The 18,468-nt window shown below is 42.7% G+C and overlaps 2 protein-coding genes across 2 annotated transcripts in view; both read right to left on the bottom strand.

The window, feature by feature from the left end:
• LOC137357244 (transmembrane protease serine 9-like) overlaps nt 1-4,286 on the bottom strand; it is a 31,758-nt gene extending 27,472 nt beyond the window's left edge. The window contains exons 1-3 of the mRNA XM_068023829.1: nt 4,216-4,286; nt 2,452-2,596; nt 450-597 (exon numbers count right to left, since the gene is read on the bottom strand). Of these exons, the coding sequence (XP_067879930.1) occupies nt 450-597; nt 2,452-2,596; nt 4,216-4,273 (351 nt within the window). The 5' untranslated portion in view covers nt 4,274-4,286. The remainder of the gene's footprint in view (nt 1-449; nt 598-2,451; nt 2,597-4,215) is intronic.
• A 12,055-nt stretch (nt 4,287-16,341) lies between these two features.
• Nucleotides 16,342-18,468, bottom strand: part of LOC137356463 (uncharacterized) — a 109,692-nt gene continuing 107,565 nt past the window's right edge. The window contains exon 9 of the mRNA XM_068022599.1: nt 16,342-17,722. Coding sequence (XP_067878700.1) covers nt 17,576-17,722 — 147 coding nt within the window. The 3' untranslated portion in view covers nt 16,342-17,575. The remainder of the gene's footprint in view (nt 17,723-18,468) is intronic.

The raw sequence follows: 18,468 nt of genomic DNA, 5'->3' as shown, positions 1-18,468 counted from the left end.
CTTTTCTCTTTGGATTGTGCACTGAAGCTTCAGGGCTGGAGACCTTTTGGTTACTGCAGCCAATCGCAATATTGCTTCTGATTCAAGCAGCACAAAATATTGAGTTAACTATATTAGTAACAATGAAAAATCAGAGGGATATGCAAAGCAGCATAGAAGAATTGATTTAAGTATGTAACTATGCATTAGGAATTAATTTGAATAGGATATCTTGTGCAAGTATTCATCATGTGGAAAATATAGAGAATAAATTGTGGCTTTGGACTCTCATGTAACTAGGCACATTATCCAATGACTTATTATGCCCTTAAGAAGGAGACAAGGAATAGTGGCAATGAAATAAAGGGATTGAAAATGATCTTGTAGTTTCGAGGAGAACATAGTTTGCTCTATTTGCATCATAATACAATGTGAGTGCGTATAGAAATAATGAATTCAAAATCACATACTTGGAGCAGCATGATGTCATTTTCTTTGCTTTCCATGTCAAAGCAAAGATGAGGATATATCTGCTTCACCATGAGTATTTGTGCTGATTTCATTTTGCTCAGTGAATCTATTCCAAGAACCACCTGAGCTTTGTGGAATTTAAAAGCACTATATATGATATTAAAAGATGTAAAGACATAAACAGGTTAATACATTATCTACATCAGAATGCCTTCATAAAATCAAAACTGATTCCAAATTATTTCAATTGCAGCAAACCCATTTCGAAAAATTGAATTCATTCATTCATGTTTATGATCTCCATAATAACAGCTGCTCTTGGGCTGGCTAGGAATTTACTAATTTATATTCTTGAATTATGACAAGTACAACCACTCCTATTTCTAGAACAGTCCATCACAGCATACTGAATATCCAGGGCTGCCATTAGGCCAGCCATCCAATTGATCAGTGGGCTGCAGATCCAGGGCCCGGTGGAATGTCAGCAGCTTGAGTCTTTGTGCCCAATACTGCCGTCTCTCAGTCCCCCCTCAGAATACAATGGCAGTGTATAGTGGTGAGCAAGACCAGACCACCTAGGAGCACCTTACAGCAGCTCACTGCCAGAAGCCAGCTGCCATGAGTCAAGGGTCAACTTAATTCCATCACCCTTTAGTACAACAGGAGCAACCTTCCAGCTAATACTACAGGCCTTCAGGGAACACTTAAATGCAGCACAAGGACAGGCAGTAGGAAGGCATAGTTAGGCACGAGGGGGGAGCACAGTTAAGAAAGAGTAGGATGTCTTATAATTTGGACACATTTTCCTACAATAGAAATGTATTGCTTGAAATACACTATGCAAGTATCTTGTACTGTGCCACTTATGATCCTCATAGCCTTTCAAGAAAGGGAGCACTCATTTGCTTTGTTTTTTTTTACTCAGGTGAAGCTTAGAAGCAAAGCCCTGTTGTGCCAAAGGGGTCTGCTGTGGTGGCATATGGGAGAGTGGGTAGGGGAAGATAAGACTGAGATACTGCCACTGCAGTTGATCAGCCAGTGAAGATGTCCTGCAGCATCTGACCGCCAAAGCCCCTTGCAGCAGTGAATGCGGACATGAGGTTTGAATCACAAGCAAGTTGGATGCCCTGGGAATCGCATCATTTACTATGCATATATGTCAGCGGCTGCTCAGTTGGTACTTTCAGTGGAATGTGCATGCCATCAAGGTACCCTGCCATGTGAGGAATAAAGCTATTTAATAGAAGGATAGCATAGGCAGGGCACAATGGGTCGTATGGCCTCCTTCTGTGTGGTATTTCCTATGATTCTAAATCGCTGGCTCTGTACCTCTGCTGCTTTGAGTTGATGCCCACATAGAGAAAATCGGCTAGTGTATGAAAGAGGATGTCCATTACCTATGCAATGCACACCCTAACAGCTCCCTGGCACAGACACCCTATTGTGACCTCGGAGGATGTGGAGCATATATGTTGAGGGCTGCTGAAACTTTAAATGCCATGAAGAGAGCAGTTGTCAGTGGAATGAGTCTACAAATCCGCATAACAAAGTTGACAGGGATCCTCAATGGCACAGAGAAGGTTACCCACGGGGAAATCATCCCAAGGTTGATCTCAGTATGGGTTTTGCTGGTGGGCAAAGCCCAGGGTCCTAAAAATATTTTCTGGGGAGAGGAAAGCAGCACGGTGAAATAAAATAAAAAACATGAAAGAAGGGGTTAAAAAGAAATTCCTTAGAAGCCTGTAAACAGTAAGAGACAATGGCGCCCTCTTTAGATCAATTACAATTGATTTGTTCAGTGAGCTGTTCGCTGTTTTGTGTGTAAAGTTACAATGAGTATGAGAAATGCCAACAATAGACTGGCGGGCAGAAGAGATAAAGCACTTATAGATCAGCAAAGACTATGAACACCTTGACTGATTGCATTAAAGGGAAAAGATACAAAACAGTAAACTACTCTGAAAATAGTCCATACACTTAGATACAGTATTTATAACTTACAGATTGCAATGTGCTGCAGTCAATATCCATGCTGGCTTGATTAATATTCCTCCACACACATGCTTTCCATTAACCTGGATTGATGCCATGTAAGGTTTGGAATGAGCTCTAACATCTGTACCCCCAATGATTTCTACACAGTCGTCTGAAAAAGGAAACAGAGAGAGGGTATTGCATGTGAGCAGAAATTTAACTGATATAGAGAATACTACAAGGGATGAAGTGTATTGAGTCTGGCCAGAATCACTAATTGTTTGATAGCTGGCGGTCTCTGAAAACTATAAATTGGACTTGCACCTGAAATTTGACATTGGACCTCATCTCAGTAGAACCGGAGATCTGCAGACACCAATCGGACTTTGGGAAGGAGCTCTCAGATTCTATCTGCAGCAATCTGGGCTGGCTGTAATGCTGGTAGTGACCAACTGGTAGGTCCTGGGAGGGAGACAATCCTGAGAGGGGACAAGCCCTGGCCTGGCAGCAGTCCTCAGGTAGGTCCTGGGTGTGGGCAGTGGGGTAAACAATCCTCAGAGGGGACGAGCCCTGGGCTGGCAACAGCTGCCAATTGCTTTGTGCAGCCATTATGAGAACCCCTGCTCCTTCCAACTCCAAAAATTATAGACATTTTCATAGTTTGGGGCTGTTTCTCACTGGCCTTCAGCATTCCCTTTAAGGATCACCGGTAAGACTACTTAAGATCTGATACAAATGGGTGGCGGAAACTCCATCCACTTGTACTTCTTTATAGAAAAGGCAAAACTGTACTTTAACTTATATCGTGATGCTGGCCTCGAGACCTTTCGGATTGCAGCCAAAGAGATATGTTTCTCTTCCTCCCACCTCTCCTGAACATTCAAAGTCTTGCTAAAGTGCAGCTGAAAGCCACTATAGGAGTTTGCTCCGGTGGCATTCTTCACATACACACTGAGGGGTAGTTTTGACTGTCTCAGAGCTTCTCCACCATCTGCAAGACTAAAGTCAGGACCGTGACAGAATACTCAACACCATTCAGAAAGGAACAGTTCAGTTGATCAGTGCCTTTGCCTCCGGACACCCTCCGGACACCGCTGCTCCCTCATTTTGGGTAGAAAGTGGACACTCGAGGGTGGGGAGCGAGGGAAGAAGATCAGGTGGTCCAGAAGCCTCCTGCTGTAGTAAAGAGAAACCTTCTGGCAACAAGATATGTCCAGGTTGGAAGACGGGTTGCAAGGGTTTGACAGCCAGAATGTGGTGAGGGGGCAGGGAGCAGTGAGGGCAGAGACCCCAGGGCACCAGAAGCCTTAACTTTCCTTGTCGGGCTCAGAGGAGCACTCCTGCTCCGCCTGGCCCCAGTGAGGAAATTTTTCGAACATAGCTCAGAGGATGCCCTGCCTTCCCGACTGCTCTACCAGTTGGGGTGACTGCAGCTTAAATTACTTTCAGGATTCTGTGCAGATCATGGGACCCCAGCTTACATTTATTAAGCCACAGTCTGGCCGAAACTTCATTCAGTGGCGAACCAAGGCATTAAAATAGGGAATTAGTGGGAAGAGAATGGGAAATGGAGATGCTCCATTTTAACAGCACCCCCCTCTTCCATTTTCTGCTGATCAAAGAGAGTTAAAATTCCCCCTTTGATTTTCATTACAGCCTTATAGCATTTATGCTTTTTAATATCCTATATCTAATTGGAAGCTTCTGTGCGTCCAAAATACAAATCCATGTATATATAAATTAACAATTCCTATCAATAAAAGTAGGCTCAAGATACTTAGGTGTACTTACTGCCTGGTGTTAGGAAATAAATAATCATCGCAGAGCTGAACAAAGCCTGAAATACCATTGTTGCAGTCAATTTGTGAGCAGTAGGGTAATGAACCTTCTGTCTATATATATAACAAAGGCTGAGGATGTGGTTTGTCAGTTTGGTTTAATATGTTCTCTAACATTTTTCAATAAAATTTGAGAGTCATCGATACAACTTCTCAGAAATTACACATGCTTAAACCAGGTTAGTTCCCAATTTGTGAGTAACGCTGAAAGTAGTGAAGAATGTGAATGACAGTTTGAGCAGTGAAGATGGTTGAAAAGAAATGATGAGGCAGAAAAACTAACAGAAGAGGTAAAATAAATAAATTACATTACAAAGGCAAATTTAAATCAAATGGATGCAAACAGTTAACAGTTCTCCAATTTTGCTAATGTTACGACCAAGGCAGGAGCAGTGCACTGTTTATTCTAGTTCCACATCTCCACAGGTCACAACATATATTTACATTTTTTCCCACTTACCGATACGGTCAATCATAGACTCTATTTTTACCCCAGAATAAAACACACCAGCCAGGTTTCTTTAATAAACAATAACATTATCAGTTTATTATAAAACAAGTCTTAACCAGTAATGAAGTAAAGCATTAACACACAGATTGAAATATTAAAATTTCCTTTTTATTTTATCCCCTCATACTCACACACACACGTACACACACACACATACACCAGTTAAGCAGAAAAATAAAGGGATTTGCATTTTAGAGCTCTATTACAGCCAAAAAATACTTGGGCTGAATACCTGCTCATTCTTGAAGAAACAGCAGATGAGATATGGGGCTGAATTTTACAGATCCCCCCCACCCCAACCTCAGGGGTCATGGTGGGGGGCATGGAAAATGCCTCCAGGAGAGGGCTGCCACGTACCCCAACGAAGGCAGGGCCCAGCCCGATATTGCCGGTGCCGGCGAGGCCTCATGGCGGCACCCGTGTAGCTCAGTGATGGGACCACAATTAACATATTTAAATACATGTAAATTAATGAATTAATTACATTTACGCTCCAGCAGTCTGTCTGGGGAACCAAGACGGATCACTGGTGGGGAGAGAAAGCATGGTAGGAAGGATTATAGTTTAAAGTCCATGTACTTTGGTGAGAGTAGGGGGAAGAGCAGGTGGACAAGGTATGTATTTTGGAGGGGGAGAGAGTAAGTAATTAATTCTGTTATTATTGGGGTGTCGGAGAGGGGCAGAATAACATTTTTAATTTTTTTCATTCAATGTGTCTTTAAATATTTAAATTAAATGGTAGGTCTTGAAGCCCTTTAAAAATGGCAAGGCTCCTGTGCACAGGCAGTTGATGCCATTGCCGGAGACAGCCTGCCCCCTCCACGTTATCGGGGAGGGTAGTCCGCCCCAGCTATTTAAATGAGCTGCCGCGCTTATTATCATGGCGGATCCACAATGTGCGGCCCACACAGGCTTTTCTTCAGAGACAGGAGACAAGATGAGTTGACACAATGGACTTCTCAGGGTGCTTTAACAGGAGCTGGAAAGCTGAGCTGGGTTGTGATCTTCTATCCTTCCTTAAAAATTCTCTTCTCTCCTTGGAAGTTCTCTCCCTTTTTATACAGTTCACCCCCAACTCAAAACAATTCAAAATCAAAACCATCAACAAGAGGTCACCCTTTTGACCTCCATAAATCTGGACCTGTCACTTCTTTGTAAACAACTTCTGCAGGTGTCCAAACTTCTCTGTTGTTTATTGAACTGGAAGTCAGGTGGTTTCCCAGAAAGGCTTGTTTTCCTCACAAGACCCCTTTAAAAAACATTTCCAGGGACTGTTTTTCAAAGTATTGTTGTAGGTAGTAGTGGGATCCCTGTTTAATTTTCCTTTCACAGATTCCAGCAGAGATCACTGTAATGTAATTGTGTGCCTCTGCTTCAGGCATATATGGGCAGAATTTTTAAATGGGCGGGCTTGGGGTGGGTGTGGGGTTAAATGCAGAAAGATCTGATTCCCAATGGAAACCCGCCTTCCATCTTCCCATTTCTGGCTTTAACAGAGACCAGAAGTGTGACTAACCTGATCCAAGGAAGTGGGTTGCAACTTTAAATATGATAATGAGGCTGCGAGATTCATTGCAATGCAGTTTTTGAAACTGAACAACTGTTGGCCAGATATGAAACCCAGCAGCTTCCTTGAGGCGAGGACTTTGTGAATTCAGGAAGTAAGTGTGTTTACACCTACCTCCTGGATCGAAGGTGCCTGCCTGAGAAGCTACTGTGAACAGGCACCACCCCGCACCTCAACCACCCCCCCCACCCCCACACCCAGACCAACAACCTTCCCCCTGAGGCCTCCGACCTCTCCCCCACCCATCCCCAGCCCCAGCACCAGGCCCCAGTTTCCCTCACCATTACCAGGCTCCAAGGCCTCCACCTCTGCCAGGCCCCTATCCTCCCACATCCGCCAGGGCCTGATCCTCCCCAACAGCACCAGGCCCCGATCTCCCCCCCGTAAATAAGTCTAGGCAGTAAATCTTTAGTGTAGCTCAACTATCTTTAGATTTATTCCATATTACATTCACTGTAGTAAGTTAGCAAGGTCAAGACTCCATTTTGTACTAACACTGCCAATTTGAAACCATTTTGTATTCTTTGTTTAATAATTACTCACATGTATTAATTAGGTTTATTACATAATTAGCAACCAGGCAGAAATATATGATTGACCAAGTAATGTGTCTCAATTAAGTTTTAATTGAAGAAATATTAAAATAATCAAGTAGTTGTATTAAGGTTGGTTATATTTAAAAAGCTTGTAGTTTAAAAGTATTGATTTGTTGTTGTAAGATTCTGCCCTTTGGATGATGTGCCAAACTCAGATCACTCGGACCTTGATTATCTCAATGATGAAACCAAACAATAGACAATTATACAAAGTCACATAGCAAAAGGCACAATGAAAGAAACAATGTTCCTTTGAATGGACAATATACACAGACAGTCAAACTCCACTTAAAACAAAACAATGATTAAATTAACCAATTATGAAATGACACAAACATGGTCTGAGATGAGGTATTGATAATTTAAGGGATAAAAGTGAAGGCTCCGAGTGACATCTTTGCTAGCTGGATGTTTCCAAAGGCAGAATTTGAAAGAATTGCTGTCAACGAAACAACTTGAGGAACCCGACAACTTCATATCAGTCTGATCACCTGACTGAAGCTGTAAAAAACTGTTTTGTATTGATAACTATACCCCTTTACCTTTTAAAATCGACTTTCTCTTTTCATTTACTATTCGAGAGTCCATCTTTGACTTACGCTTATATCTTGTACGAACCAAACATTTATTTGATTTGATTAGGTTAATTTGAATTAGTTAATTACATAATCAAGAATTAAATTAAATTAAAATACTCAACATATAAAAACCTATACCCGCCCCCCCCCAACCACCACCAGGCCTGATCCCCTCCCTCACCATCACCACCAGGCTCTGCTTTAAAGCTCCTCAGCATGTGGGGGAATCCCAAATTGCAGGTTCCCCACAGCTTTCAGACAGACCTGCTCCCTATGGGTCAGATGAGTAAAAATTCTACCCATAGAACCAGATGTCTCAGCTGCAGAGTAATAGATCTCCATGGAATCTAACAGGGAAAGAGGGTCAATGATAGACTAAAAACAGAATTGAAATGGTGTGGTACATAAGAACATAAGAAATAGGAGCAGCCTGCCCGCCATTCAATAAGATCATGGCTGATCTGCCTCAGGCCTCAACTCCTCTTTTAGGCCTTTTCCGCATAACCCTCGACTCCCCATTACATTTAGTGACCTAGCCTCCACAACTCTCTGAGGCAGAGAATTCCAGACATTCACTACCCTCTGAGAGAAGAAATTCCTTCGCTTCTCAGTTTTAAATGTGTGACCCCTTATTCTGTCACTATGTCCCCTAGTTTGAGATTCCCCCACTAGTGGAAACATATTCTCAACATCTACCCTGTCAAGCCCCCTTAGAATCTTATATGTTTCAATAAGATCATCTCTCATTCTTCTAAACTCCAATGAATAAAGGCCTAACCTGTTTAGCCGTTCTTGATAAGACAATCCCTTCATCCCAGGAATCAGCCCAGTGAACGTTTTCTGAACTGCTCCCAATGCTAGTATATCCTTCCTTAAATACGGGGACAAAAATTGTATGCAGTACTCCAGGTGTGGCCTCACCAACACCTTGTACAGTTGTAATAAGACTTCCCTATTTTTAAACTCTAATCCTCTAGCAATAAATGTTAAAATTCCATTTGCCTTCCTAATTACTTGCTGCACCTGCATGCTAACCTTTGTGTTTCATGTACAACAGTCCCTCTGTACTGCAGTATTTTGTAGTCTTTCTCCATCTAAATAATAATCTGCCTTTTTATTCTTCCTATCAAAGTGGATGACCTCACACTTTCCCACATTAAACTCTGGAGTTATACAAATCACAAATATTTCAGGTTTAATGCTTTGTCCATAGTAAACTAGCTAGTCTTGACAAGGCAGCAGTGGAGTTACTGCAACTGCCAACACTAAAACCTGAAAACAAGGAAGAATGAAACTTTTTTCAGCAGTTCAGAGATTGGTAAATGCATTCACAGTGACAAGAGATAAGCAATCACTGAAATGTGTACATAAAGTTTTCAGAGAGTTAAATCATTTTACATTAATATCTTAGTTTAAGGCTACCAATGTTCATTGTGATCTTTAAATGTTGACATTTAGGAACTATGGTTTGAAAATGAAATGCAGATAAATTAATTTAAAAGACCTGCTAGATGAAGAAAGCCAAGACATGTGTTTATGGGAATCTGATCTTTTTTTTAATCGCATGAGGGCAACCTGAAAAGTTTCGTTGAAATGTTCAAAGATAAACAGGATGTACAACTTACAAGTGGTTTGCTTTGAAATCGTTGTTTAGTTTCATCAAATTATTTAATCAGTGGTATTCAGAAAAGGAGAAGGGACTATGCAGAGGGGGCTTGGGATAATATAAAGAGTGAGGTCAGGAAGGAGAAGGACAGGAGAAGAGGAAAAGGGAATTAGGATGTGGGATGATCAAGAGAGAGGTGGAAAAAATCAGCCTGGTGCAGCAACAAATGCATGCAGTGGATGAACATAGCCTAAATTTGCATGCACAAACCTTGAGCTAGCCAGTGCATGATTGTAAGGATCCTTTGCCATACCTTGAGATTAGAAGTCAGGTTGTGGACCGATTTAGTAGTGAAAGACTAGAGCCTGCTTGAGTTACATTTAAACTGCTTGAAGGTCAGTGGTGGAGAAGTCTGAGGCGTGCCTGATGATCAGTGAGCTGGTATCGGGCCTGTTTCGATTATTATACAAGTAACTGATTTGATGGTGTGTTCCAGGAAAGAGTGGTGCCGTTATATAGAGTGGACCACTTCTGCAATTCAAATCTGAGTACTGATCGAAATCATAGTCAGTTATGATTTTGTTAATTTTGCTCAGTAAGTCAGGCTGTACTAAACTGATGTTGTCAGCCAGTGCTGGTATGGGTAACAATTTGAGCTGCTGAGTTTCAGTGGTGTGTGGAACACAAAGGAAAACATTTTAAGTCATAAGACTGCATTTTTACTGTGTGTCAAAGAACATTTTGGCAAATTTAAACAATATATATCAGAGCTCCAATATAACACCTTAAAGCTTACTGTTACGGACAGGTGGAAAGGGGTGCAGGTGGTTCCCACTGTTCACCACCCAACTGACCGCAATCGTCTTTTGTTTAAAATGATTAATTAACCCCCAAGTGTCTTTAGGGTCACATAAACAGACAAATGACAGGTTTTCTCGTAGGTTTAAAAAAAAAATTATTTTAATACAAATCCCAAAATGGTCACAACCTCACTCACACACACATTCACTCACACACGCATACACAAGAATAGCTAGATAGAGAGGAAAAGGGTAAGTGGTTTAAAGTGAGGTAGGTGGTCATGGTTTACAGTAAACCTGTTGAATCTTCTTGGAAGGTCAATATCTTTTAATGGTGTTTGTTAGTCTTGAACTTGTTGAGGTGCTGTAGACTTCGGGTGATTAAGACCTCAGACTGGAAGTGGTGGTAACTTTCAGTTCTCTGCTGCATGAAGTTGAAGTGTAGAATTCTGGATGAATGCAGTTAACACCTCTTCATCTGGAATGTTTCCCTTTGTCCTTTTGAGACAGTGAGGCAGTTTTTGAATACAATTGGTGGCGGCAGTCGCTTCTGCTCTCAGTCTTTTTGAGCTAACCAAAGTGGTATACAGCTCTCCTCTGGACATCTTCTGTCCAAAGAAGACTGAGAATTTCCTTCCTGAACATCTGTTTATATATCTTATTTCAAGAGGCCGGTGAGTATCCCATTTCAATCACTTGTTTGATCCCATTTTCCCAATCACCAAGGGACAGGTACCCAAAGTAAACCCCTCCTCTGTCCATCACTTTGCCCCTGAACTCACTTTCAAGCTTATCCTGTGCTTGGTACTATTTGTTAACTTCTGCAAGACAGTTTTCTAGAGAGGGTATGGGGCTCCATCATATCAGCTTTGGGAATGTCTTGTTTCAGAGCCTGTGTTAGAGTCATGTCCTTGGCAGAGATAACAAAGCTATCCTGCCCTGTGTCTTTCAGCCTGGTTGCCTGCTATAAAATCCTTCGTAATAGGAGAGAGATCTATTTCTATAAGATGCAATTAATTTCTTAAGATTTTATAAGGTTGATTGGCACCCCATCCACAGACATTCACTCCCTCCACCACCGACGCACTGTGACAGCAGTGTGTACCATCTACAAGATGCACTGCAGCAATGCACCAAGACTCCTTAGACAGTACCTTCCAAACCCACGACCTCTACCACCTAGAAGGACAAGAGAAGCAGAAACATGGGAACCCCAACCACCTGCAAGTTCTCCTCCAAGACACACACCATCCTCACTTGGAACTATATCACTGTTATTTCACTATCACTGGGTCAAAATCCTGGAACAACCTTCCTAACATCACTGTGGGTGTACCTACCCCACATGGACTGTGGCGGTTCAAGAAGGCGGCACACCACCACCTTCTCGAGGACAATTAGGGATGGGAAATAAACGCCCACATCCCATGAATAAATAATAAAAAAGCAACCATTTCTTACCCACCTTGAGAAGGAAATATCCTTATTGATTTCTCACAATTGGCCCATGACTAACTTACCTATTTCTAAGTTACAAGCTCGTTAGGAAACTTCTTACTCTTGAGCTGCCACCAAGAATAAATATTAAAACTTTTCTGTAAAATGTGCTCACCATTGACTTAGAGTGGCATTCCCCACCTGTATATCATCTCACACATTTCTACATTATTGGCATGCTATGAATACAAATGGTTCAATCTTAAAGAAAGTTCTCCAGCTCTCTGTTCACCTGCATCCACCTTGTAGATAGTTCTTGCTTAGTATAAGACCTCGCCCTCAATTTTCTGAATACTGATTGCATATCCATTTTTATGTTAATTTTACTCCCTCTGACAGGTACCAGATTATTTTAAAGTCAGTTTCTCTGTGGAGTTTGTGTCAAAGTCTTGATGATTTGAAATGTTGTTTCACTCTACCGGCCACAATAACCATCTCATTTTGTCCTGTTGTCAGATAAATAAGCATATCTGAGACCCGTTCTTCAGTGCAGGTTTACCATGCATTTCCGCATATTTGTTGTTTCACTTGCAAAAATTTTGCACACTCATACCAGTATCCCAATGTCATGCCACACATATGCCATCTGATACAAGCCATTCTTGGACTTTCAGGTGATCTTATCAAAAAGATGGTCCTGATGCCTCAGGTAGTGGCCAGACTATCAAATGCAGTTTTCTTGAAAAGTTCAGAGGCAATTATACAAATATCTCCAAGAGAAAGCTACCAATTTTACAAGGCTAATCTACACTTTCCTGACTTTCACGAGAATGTACATGGATACTAGATTGAAATATCACTTTTAACCACCAACAAGGTGAGTTATTCCAATTTCCATTTGGTGGTGTGATTTTCCTACCTCTACCTTTTACTCTAAGCGGATATCCCTTTAATTACATTTCTATCTCATTCATGAGCCCTGGAGGAACTTTATTGTTCAACACAATATTCTCGTAATATCTTTGGAACAAAAATCATACATTCCCAATTAATTTCAGTTATTAACACATTGGCTTGTTTGTTCTTTATTGTATGTTTCAAAAATTTCAAAATTATCCCAAATTCAAATAGCACTGTTGTTGGGCTGACAAATGTTGTCAATGTTCAATTTATTTCTCCCCAAATAATACTTTATTTCTTCATTCTCAGGAACCACCTCCACTGCTTTTCCGTCATTTTTTTGTTAAATGCAAATTTGATTATCCCCTTAAATTTAAGGTAAATTTTCCCTTTCTGTGTTTGAAATCGCAACTCAATTTTTTTTTATCAATTCCAATCTCAGAAACAATGATGGTTTAAAATGGTGTTTTGATATCAGAGACAGATGTGACTGCGGCTAATTTTGAGGTGGCTTCCATATCTCCATATCTCCTCTTCTCGAGCACTTTGTCTTGCAAGATAACAAATGGGTTACAGCCACATCTTTAAAAAGCAAAATCTTTAGTTCAAATCATCACCATGCTGTGAAATTTGATGTCTGCAGATAAGTTCTTAAATTTGCTGCTAGATCTCTTGGTGCAGTATCAGTACTCATGTGACCCTGGAAACCATCGCCACCTGTTTAAAAGAAAAAAAAACAAAGAATCCACTGTGACTCTGCTTTAGAGCGCAATGGATTAATTTGTCCAATAATACACTCAGCAATACAAAAGTTGTGTGGTGTATTTTTTTTTAAAATGATGTCAGCAGAAGGGGTTAACATCTCTGCTTGTTTCCAAGACGGCAGAGGAAACTTCTCATATGCACACAATTGTGACACTTTACGTAACTTTTTGTTCCCAATTGAAGATGAACCAAGCACCATTTTAAACTGTCTTCCCACATCTTGGTGCCTTTTTAAACTTGTACAAAGTATTTTTATTTTCATCAGGGAAAACAGCATTTTAGATCAAACTCCAATTGTTTCCAAATTTATTAGCTTCTTCTTCAAACCAGTTTTTCAAATTCTGATGTTTGTGAACAACACCCTGCTTGAACAATGACTTGACAGTGGCTCGAATATATGGCATACTCTCAGATGGGTAAGAGATGCCTCAAGGGAGCAGGTACCATTCTGCAAATATCTTCAAGTTTGGTCATGTTTCCACAATCATGTTTATGGGTTGCGAATGCACCTGGCACTGACTCGAGAATTGCCTGTACCTTGGGATCATCAGAGTGGCTGGTCCTTACTCCCCTACAAATCTTGTTAACACTTGGGGCACCCCCTTCGTAGGACCTGGGCAGAGATCATAAATGATGGTGGTGTAGGAGCCAGACTCAACTGATGTTAATTGTTCATGCCTCCCGTATCGACAGTGCAGGCTACAGGCTGGATTTTTGTGATACCAATGGGGTTCCTGACTGAAATGGCAAGGGGGTTCCTGCCTCGGCCTTTCAGAACACCCCCCTGTTCTCCCACCAGCGTGATCTAATGCTGCTCAGGCACTTGAGTGCCCAGCGCCGGGATCCCCATCCCTTTAAAGATGGGGATCCTGTGTACAAGAGCGACCAGCCAATCAGAGAGCTGGCAGCTCAGTGGTATCGACAGCGCCACTGGGAGCGGTGGTCACTGCCAGTACTGCACCAGGCCTTGGATGCAGGCCCAGCGCTGGAGTGTGGACCCGAGGTAAATGAGGCGAGGTTACCGGGGCCAGGTGGGGGGAGGGTTGGTGTATAGTGCAGCAGTAGAGGGGGTGTTCAGAGTGGTGGGTGGTTTTCAAGTCGGGGCTCTCCATGGGCCATAGATTGTCTATGGAGGAGGGCACCCCACACAAGCCTGTTGCATGGTGGAGGCCTTTCCTCTACTGCTGTTTAAATCCCAGCGGTGGCAGAAAGAGGCCCTTAAGTGGCTGGTAATCGGCCATTTAAGGGCCTCAAGTGGACTCTGGGTGGGAAGGCCACCTGCGGCCTATCCCGCCCCCGACAATATTGTATTGTGATGGGCAGGCAACGGGCCATCCACCCTGGCCTTATGTTGCAATTCACTGGGCTCCTGCCCCCAAACCAGTCTCCGGGGAGCCCATAAAATTCAGCCCTACCCGTCTCTCACAACCATCGTATCGGAGAAGGAAAATCACCTCTCCGTGACAGGCCTGCTGGAGTCATAGGGGGTCTGGAGTTATTTGCCGGGTACCTGATACACCACAGCAAATGGTTGAGCTCTATTACTAATTAGCATGGCCTCTATTGCTTCCTCCATCCTCTCCAGTTGCTGCTCGACAAGGCTGGGACTCAGCTGTACAGGAGGAGGAGAAGGCAGGGCTCACTATTACTGTCAGCCTCCACAATGCATCTTTTGTAGCAGTCTAAAAACATAGTGGCCCAGGTGGTTACAATTAAAATGGCGACCGGGGTGCCCCTTCCCAGCACCAAGTTCCTTGATGGTCCAGATTTCTGGTTAGGCAATGGATCTTCAACAGCCGCTACCTTTGCGGGTGCTTGTGGAATGTTATCACAGATCTGTTCCAGATCGTATGGGAATGGCGGAGCTACTTGTTCCAGGGTGTTGTTTTAGTGTTATAAATGGCCAATGTGCTATGGTCTAATGGCTGGAGGCCATTCAGAAAGAGGCTGTTGAAGCATGGGGGCGGAAAATGCTGACTCCCTTCACCTCTCGCCTGCTGGCAGCAATCGCGGAGCCTTTCTGCGAACCTGCTCGAGCTTTTGGTGGGGGGGGGTTTGATCGATGTTAACTAGAACCTGCGGAAAGTCAATATTCTCTTGCCCTAAGGCCCTCTTTAGGTCAGTCTCTATCTCCTCAAGTGAGCATCTTAACTCTTAGGAGCATGCAGCTAGGGAGACCTGTTTAAGGTCATCCTTCTCCAACTCTGGGTATGAGATTTAAAAAATTTCCCAGTTGGGTGTGAGGAGGAGTGGGGTCGGTGTTCATATCCACTGTCACCCCTCACCCACACATCCCCCCCCCTCCCCCATTCCTCTTTCAGAGACTTAACCTCGCCGGGGTAAAGGGGCCTGTGCATGGTCATGGTGGTGATCTCTTCCCTGACCTTAGTGGATGTGGATGGTTCCTTACCATCCCCCGCCGCTTCAGTCTTGGCCTTAGCCTGTCCTGTGGCCCTGCCTCGGGTGACCACATACACCAGTATTCCCTCATTGAGGTGGAGCAAAGTGAGTAACGTTCTCAACTATGTTGTCACTACAAGGGCTGGGGTTACCTGTTCGGATTTTGGAGACAGCAGCGATCACTACCCGCTGTTGGCCAATTTGTGCCTGGGGTTGAAGGGGTTTAGCTAAACACGGGGCATGGTCTGCTTCAAGGGGAGCCAACACTTTGTTGCTGAACTAATTCCCACAAAAGCCCCCCCTGCATTTTCTAATTCCTCACTTAGTCTGGTAATTTTTACCTGTAATTCAATATTTTGTTCCAGTATCTACTCTAATTTTTTCCCCCCGCTGTCATGTGCTTCCTGTTCCCAATGCTCTGCTGCCAACCTTCGCTTGATTTTTGTGACTTATCTACTTGCTCTCTTATTTCTTGTTTGTTTCTGTTTAACTGTGAGGCACATTAATCTGCCCCATAGGCCAACTTATCCCAGCCCTTTTTAAACTTATGTTTTCATTTCTGTATCTCCACAGAGAGCCTACCGAGAATGCACACATAATCCCCATCGGACTCCTTGAAAATTCTCAGGATATCTTTTGCCCCAGGTGTGCCTGTTCTTTCTGCTGGGCTATCTACTGTTCCCTGTGAAATGCTGACACCATTGTACTTCTGCCATTACATAACCAAAACTCTCCTGAGGTTTTCTACCAGTCTCAACAATACTCACATGCATTTAACTGAGCTGTTACTTCTCACAGCCCAAGCCTATGATTCCGACTACCCGAAATCCCACTCCTGACACTACTGTAAGATTTGGTCCGGGAGTCACAGATTACCCAAAAAAAGGGGGTCGAGCTCACAAGTGATTTTAAAGCATTTTATTAAGAAGCTACAGATTAAAATGATGCATAAGCTAAATAGAGAGAAAAGATATACGACCGTGACAGGTGAGAGTGGTTTACAGTTCCCGGAGGATGAACGGATGGATGACACAGAGTGAGTGGTGTTCTCTGTAGCTGATGGCGGCAGTCGCTTCTGCTCTCAGTCTTCTTGAGCTAACCAAAGTGTTATACAGCTCTCCTCTGGACATCTTCCGTCCAAAGAAGACTGAAGATTTCCCTCCTGAGCACCTGTATATATACCTTATTTCTAGAGGCTGGTGAGTATCCCATGTCAATCACTTGTTCAATCCCATTTTCCCATTCACCAAGGGACAGGTACCCAAAGTAAACCCCTCCTCTGTCCATCACTCTGCCCCTGAATTCACCTTCAAGCTTATCTCATGCTTGGTACTATTTGTGAACTTCTGCAAGACACTTTTCTAGAGAGGGTACGGGGCTCCATCATATCAGCTTTGGGAATGTCTTGTTTCAGAGCCTATGCTAGACACATGTCCTTGGCAGAGATAACAAACCTACACTGTCCTGTGTCTTTCAGCCTGGTCACCTACTATAGAAATTTTCTTAATAAGACAGAGAACTATTTCTATAAGATGCAATTAATTTCTTAAGATTTTACAAGATTGTTAGACAGTCAGTTCTTACATTGCCAATTCCAGGATCTTTCTGTTGACCTTGAAAGAGATGGAACCTCTGTCTTCCCTTTTCATGATCCATACTAATAAGGAGACAGAGCTGGGGAAGGATCTTCCTACACCAAGAATTTCTGCTTCCTGAACACAGGATTACAAGATGGCAGCAGGCTGAAAGAGTTGAGGCACCCTGGATTCCCTTGGGTATAATTGAGGCCCATTGAGGAGAGGAGGCAGTTGTCCAGGTGTGGAAGGTGGCCTCATGCCATAATTTTTGGTTGTAGGGAGCAGAAGGCTGCCCGTAGTGGCCCCATGTGAATTAGCTGCTAAGGCTATGGGATCAGGGCTGGAGAGCAGTGACGAGTGCAATTTGGATGGGATTCCGGGCCTATCTGCGTAAAAACATCTTTTTTAACCTCCTTTAATTCTTTCTGTGGTCATCTTAAGTTTGTAGCCTTGCATTACCAACGTGCTGATGAATGGAAGCAATCTAACACTTTGTGTAAATTTTACTATTTGAGCTATGACAATCAATAGGGACAAATGATATACCAGGTAAAGCTTAGACGATCACTGAAACTTTCAGCGAATTGTCTTCTTAATCCAGGAAAGATATTTATTTGAAAGTCGTGTGTAAATACCAGGTTTTTTGGGTTTTCCACAATCGCACCCAAAAGAAACAATTCCGTTGAATTGTCCATCACATAATAATGGACCTCCTGAGTCTCCCTGAAACAAAAGGAATACAAGAAGATGTCAAGCACTTAGATTCTTTTTTCTTGATGTGTGTCTGTTACTGTGAGAATGCAAAGCCCTGCTTAAGAGATTCTGAAAGATCAAGGTTCGTTTAATTTGCTATCTGCCATCCTGGTCATCACATGATACTGCAGTTGTTGATTAATCACAGCACCTTCTGTTCCAGGATATTAACTCGTTGGAATATTAGGGTTCAAGAGTGAAGAACCCCAGCCCCCATTGGCATGTCTATCTGTCTTGGTCCCAGCAATAAGCCAGGCTGGCGAGTCAATTATATGAAGCAGCCTGGTGTATCACCAAGCTACCCGTCTCAGATTTCAGATTATTGAACCAGTCACAGTGGAGCAATTTAGTTCTGACTTCTGAATTGTAGGTATGTTAATCTTGGATTCAACTTAAGAGTTTAATAAAAGTATTAAAATTGTCATTAAAAGTGCATTTGCCACACAGATATCTGCAATATTTGATGTTCTATTTCAGTACTATTTGTCAAGAAAAACTGACTTCCACGAGAAAATGTAACCAAAGCACAGGAAATCTGAATGGAGTGTCGACCTATTTTTGAACTAGCATTAAAAGACAAAATGATTTGCATTAGATGCAGGTCGTATCATACTGAATGCCATACACACATTTAGCCAGTCTCTCAGTTTGGCTGGCTGCAGCTGGGAAATGGAAACAAAACTGTTAATCAGGCTCAGCCATTATTTTTGTCTGGA

The sequence above is a fragment of the Heterodontus francisci genome, chromosome 1 (assembly GCF_036365525.1).
Source record: "Heterodontus francisci isolate sHetFra1 chromosome 1, sHetFra1.hap1, whole genome shotgun sequence".
NCBI lineage: Eukaryota > Metazoa > Chordata > Chondrichthyes > Heterodontiformes > Heterodontidae > Heterodontus > Heterodontus francisci.
Note: the sequence above shows the minus strand (reverse complement) of the source record. Positions and strands in the feature narration are given on the sequence as shown.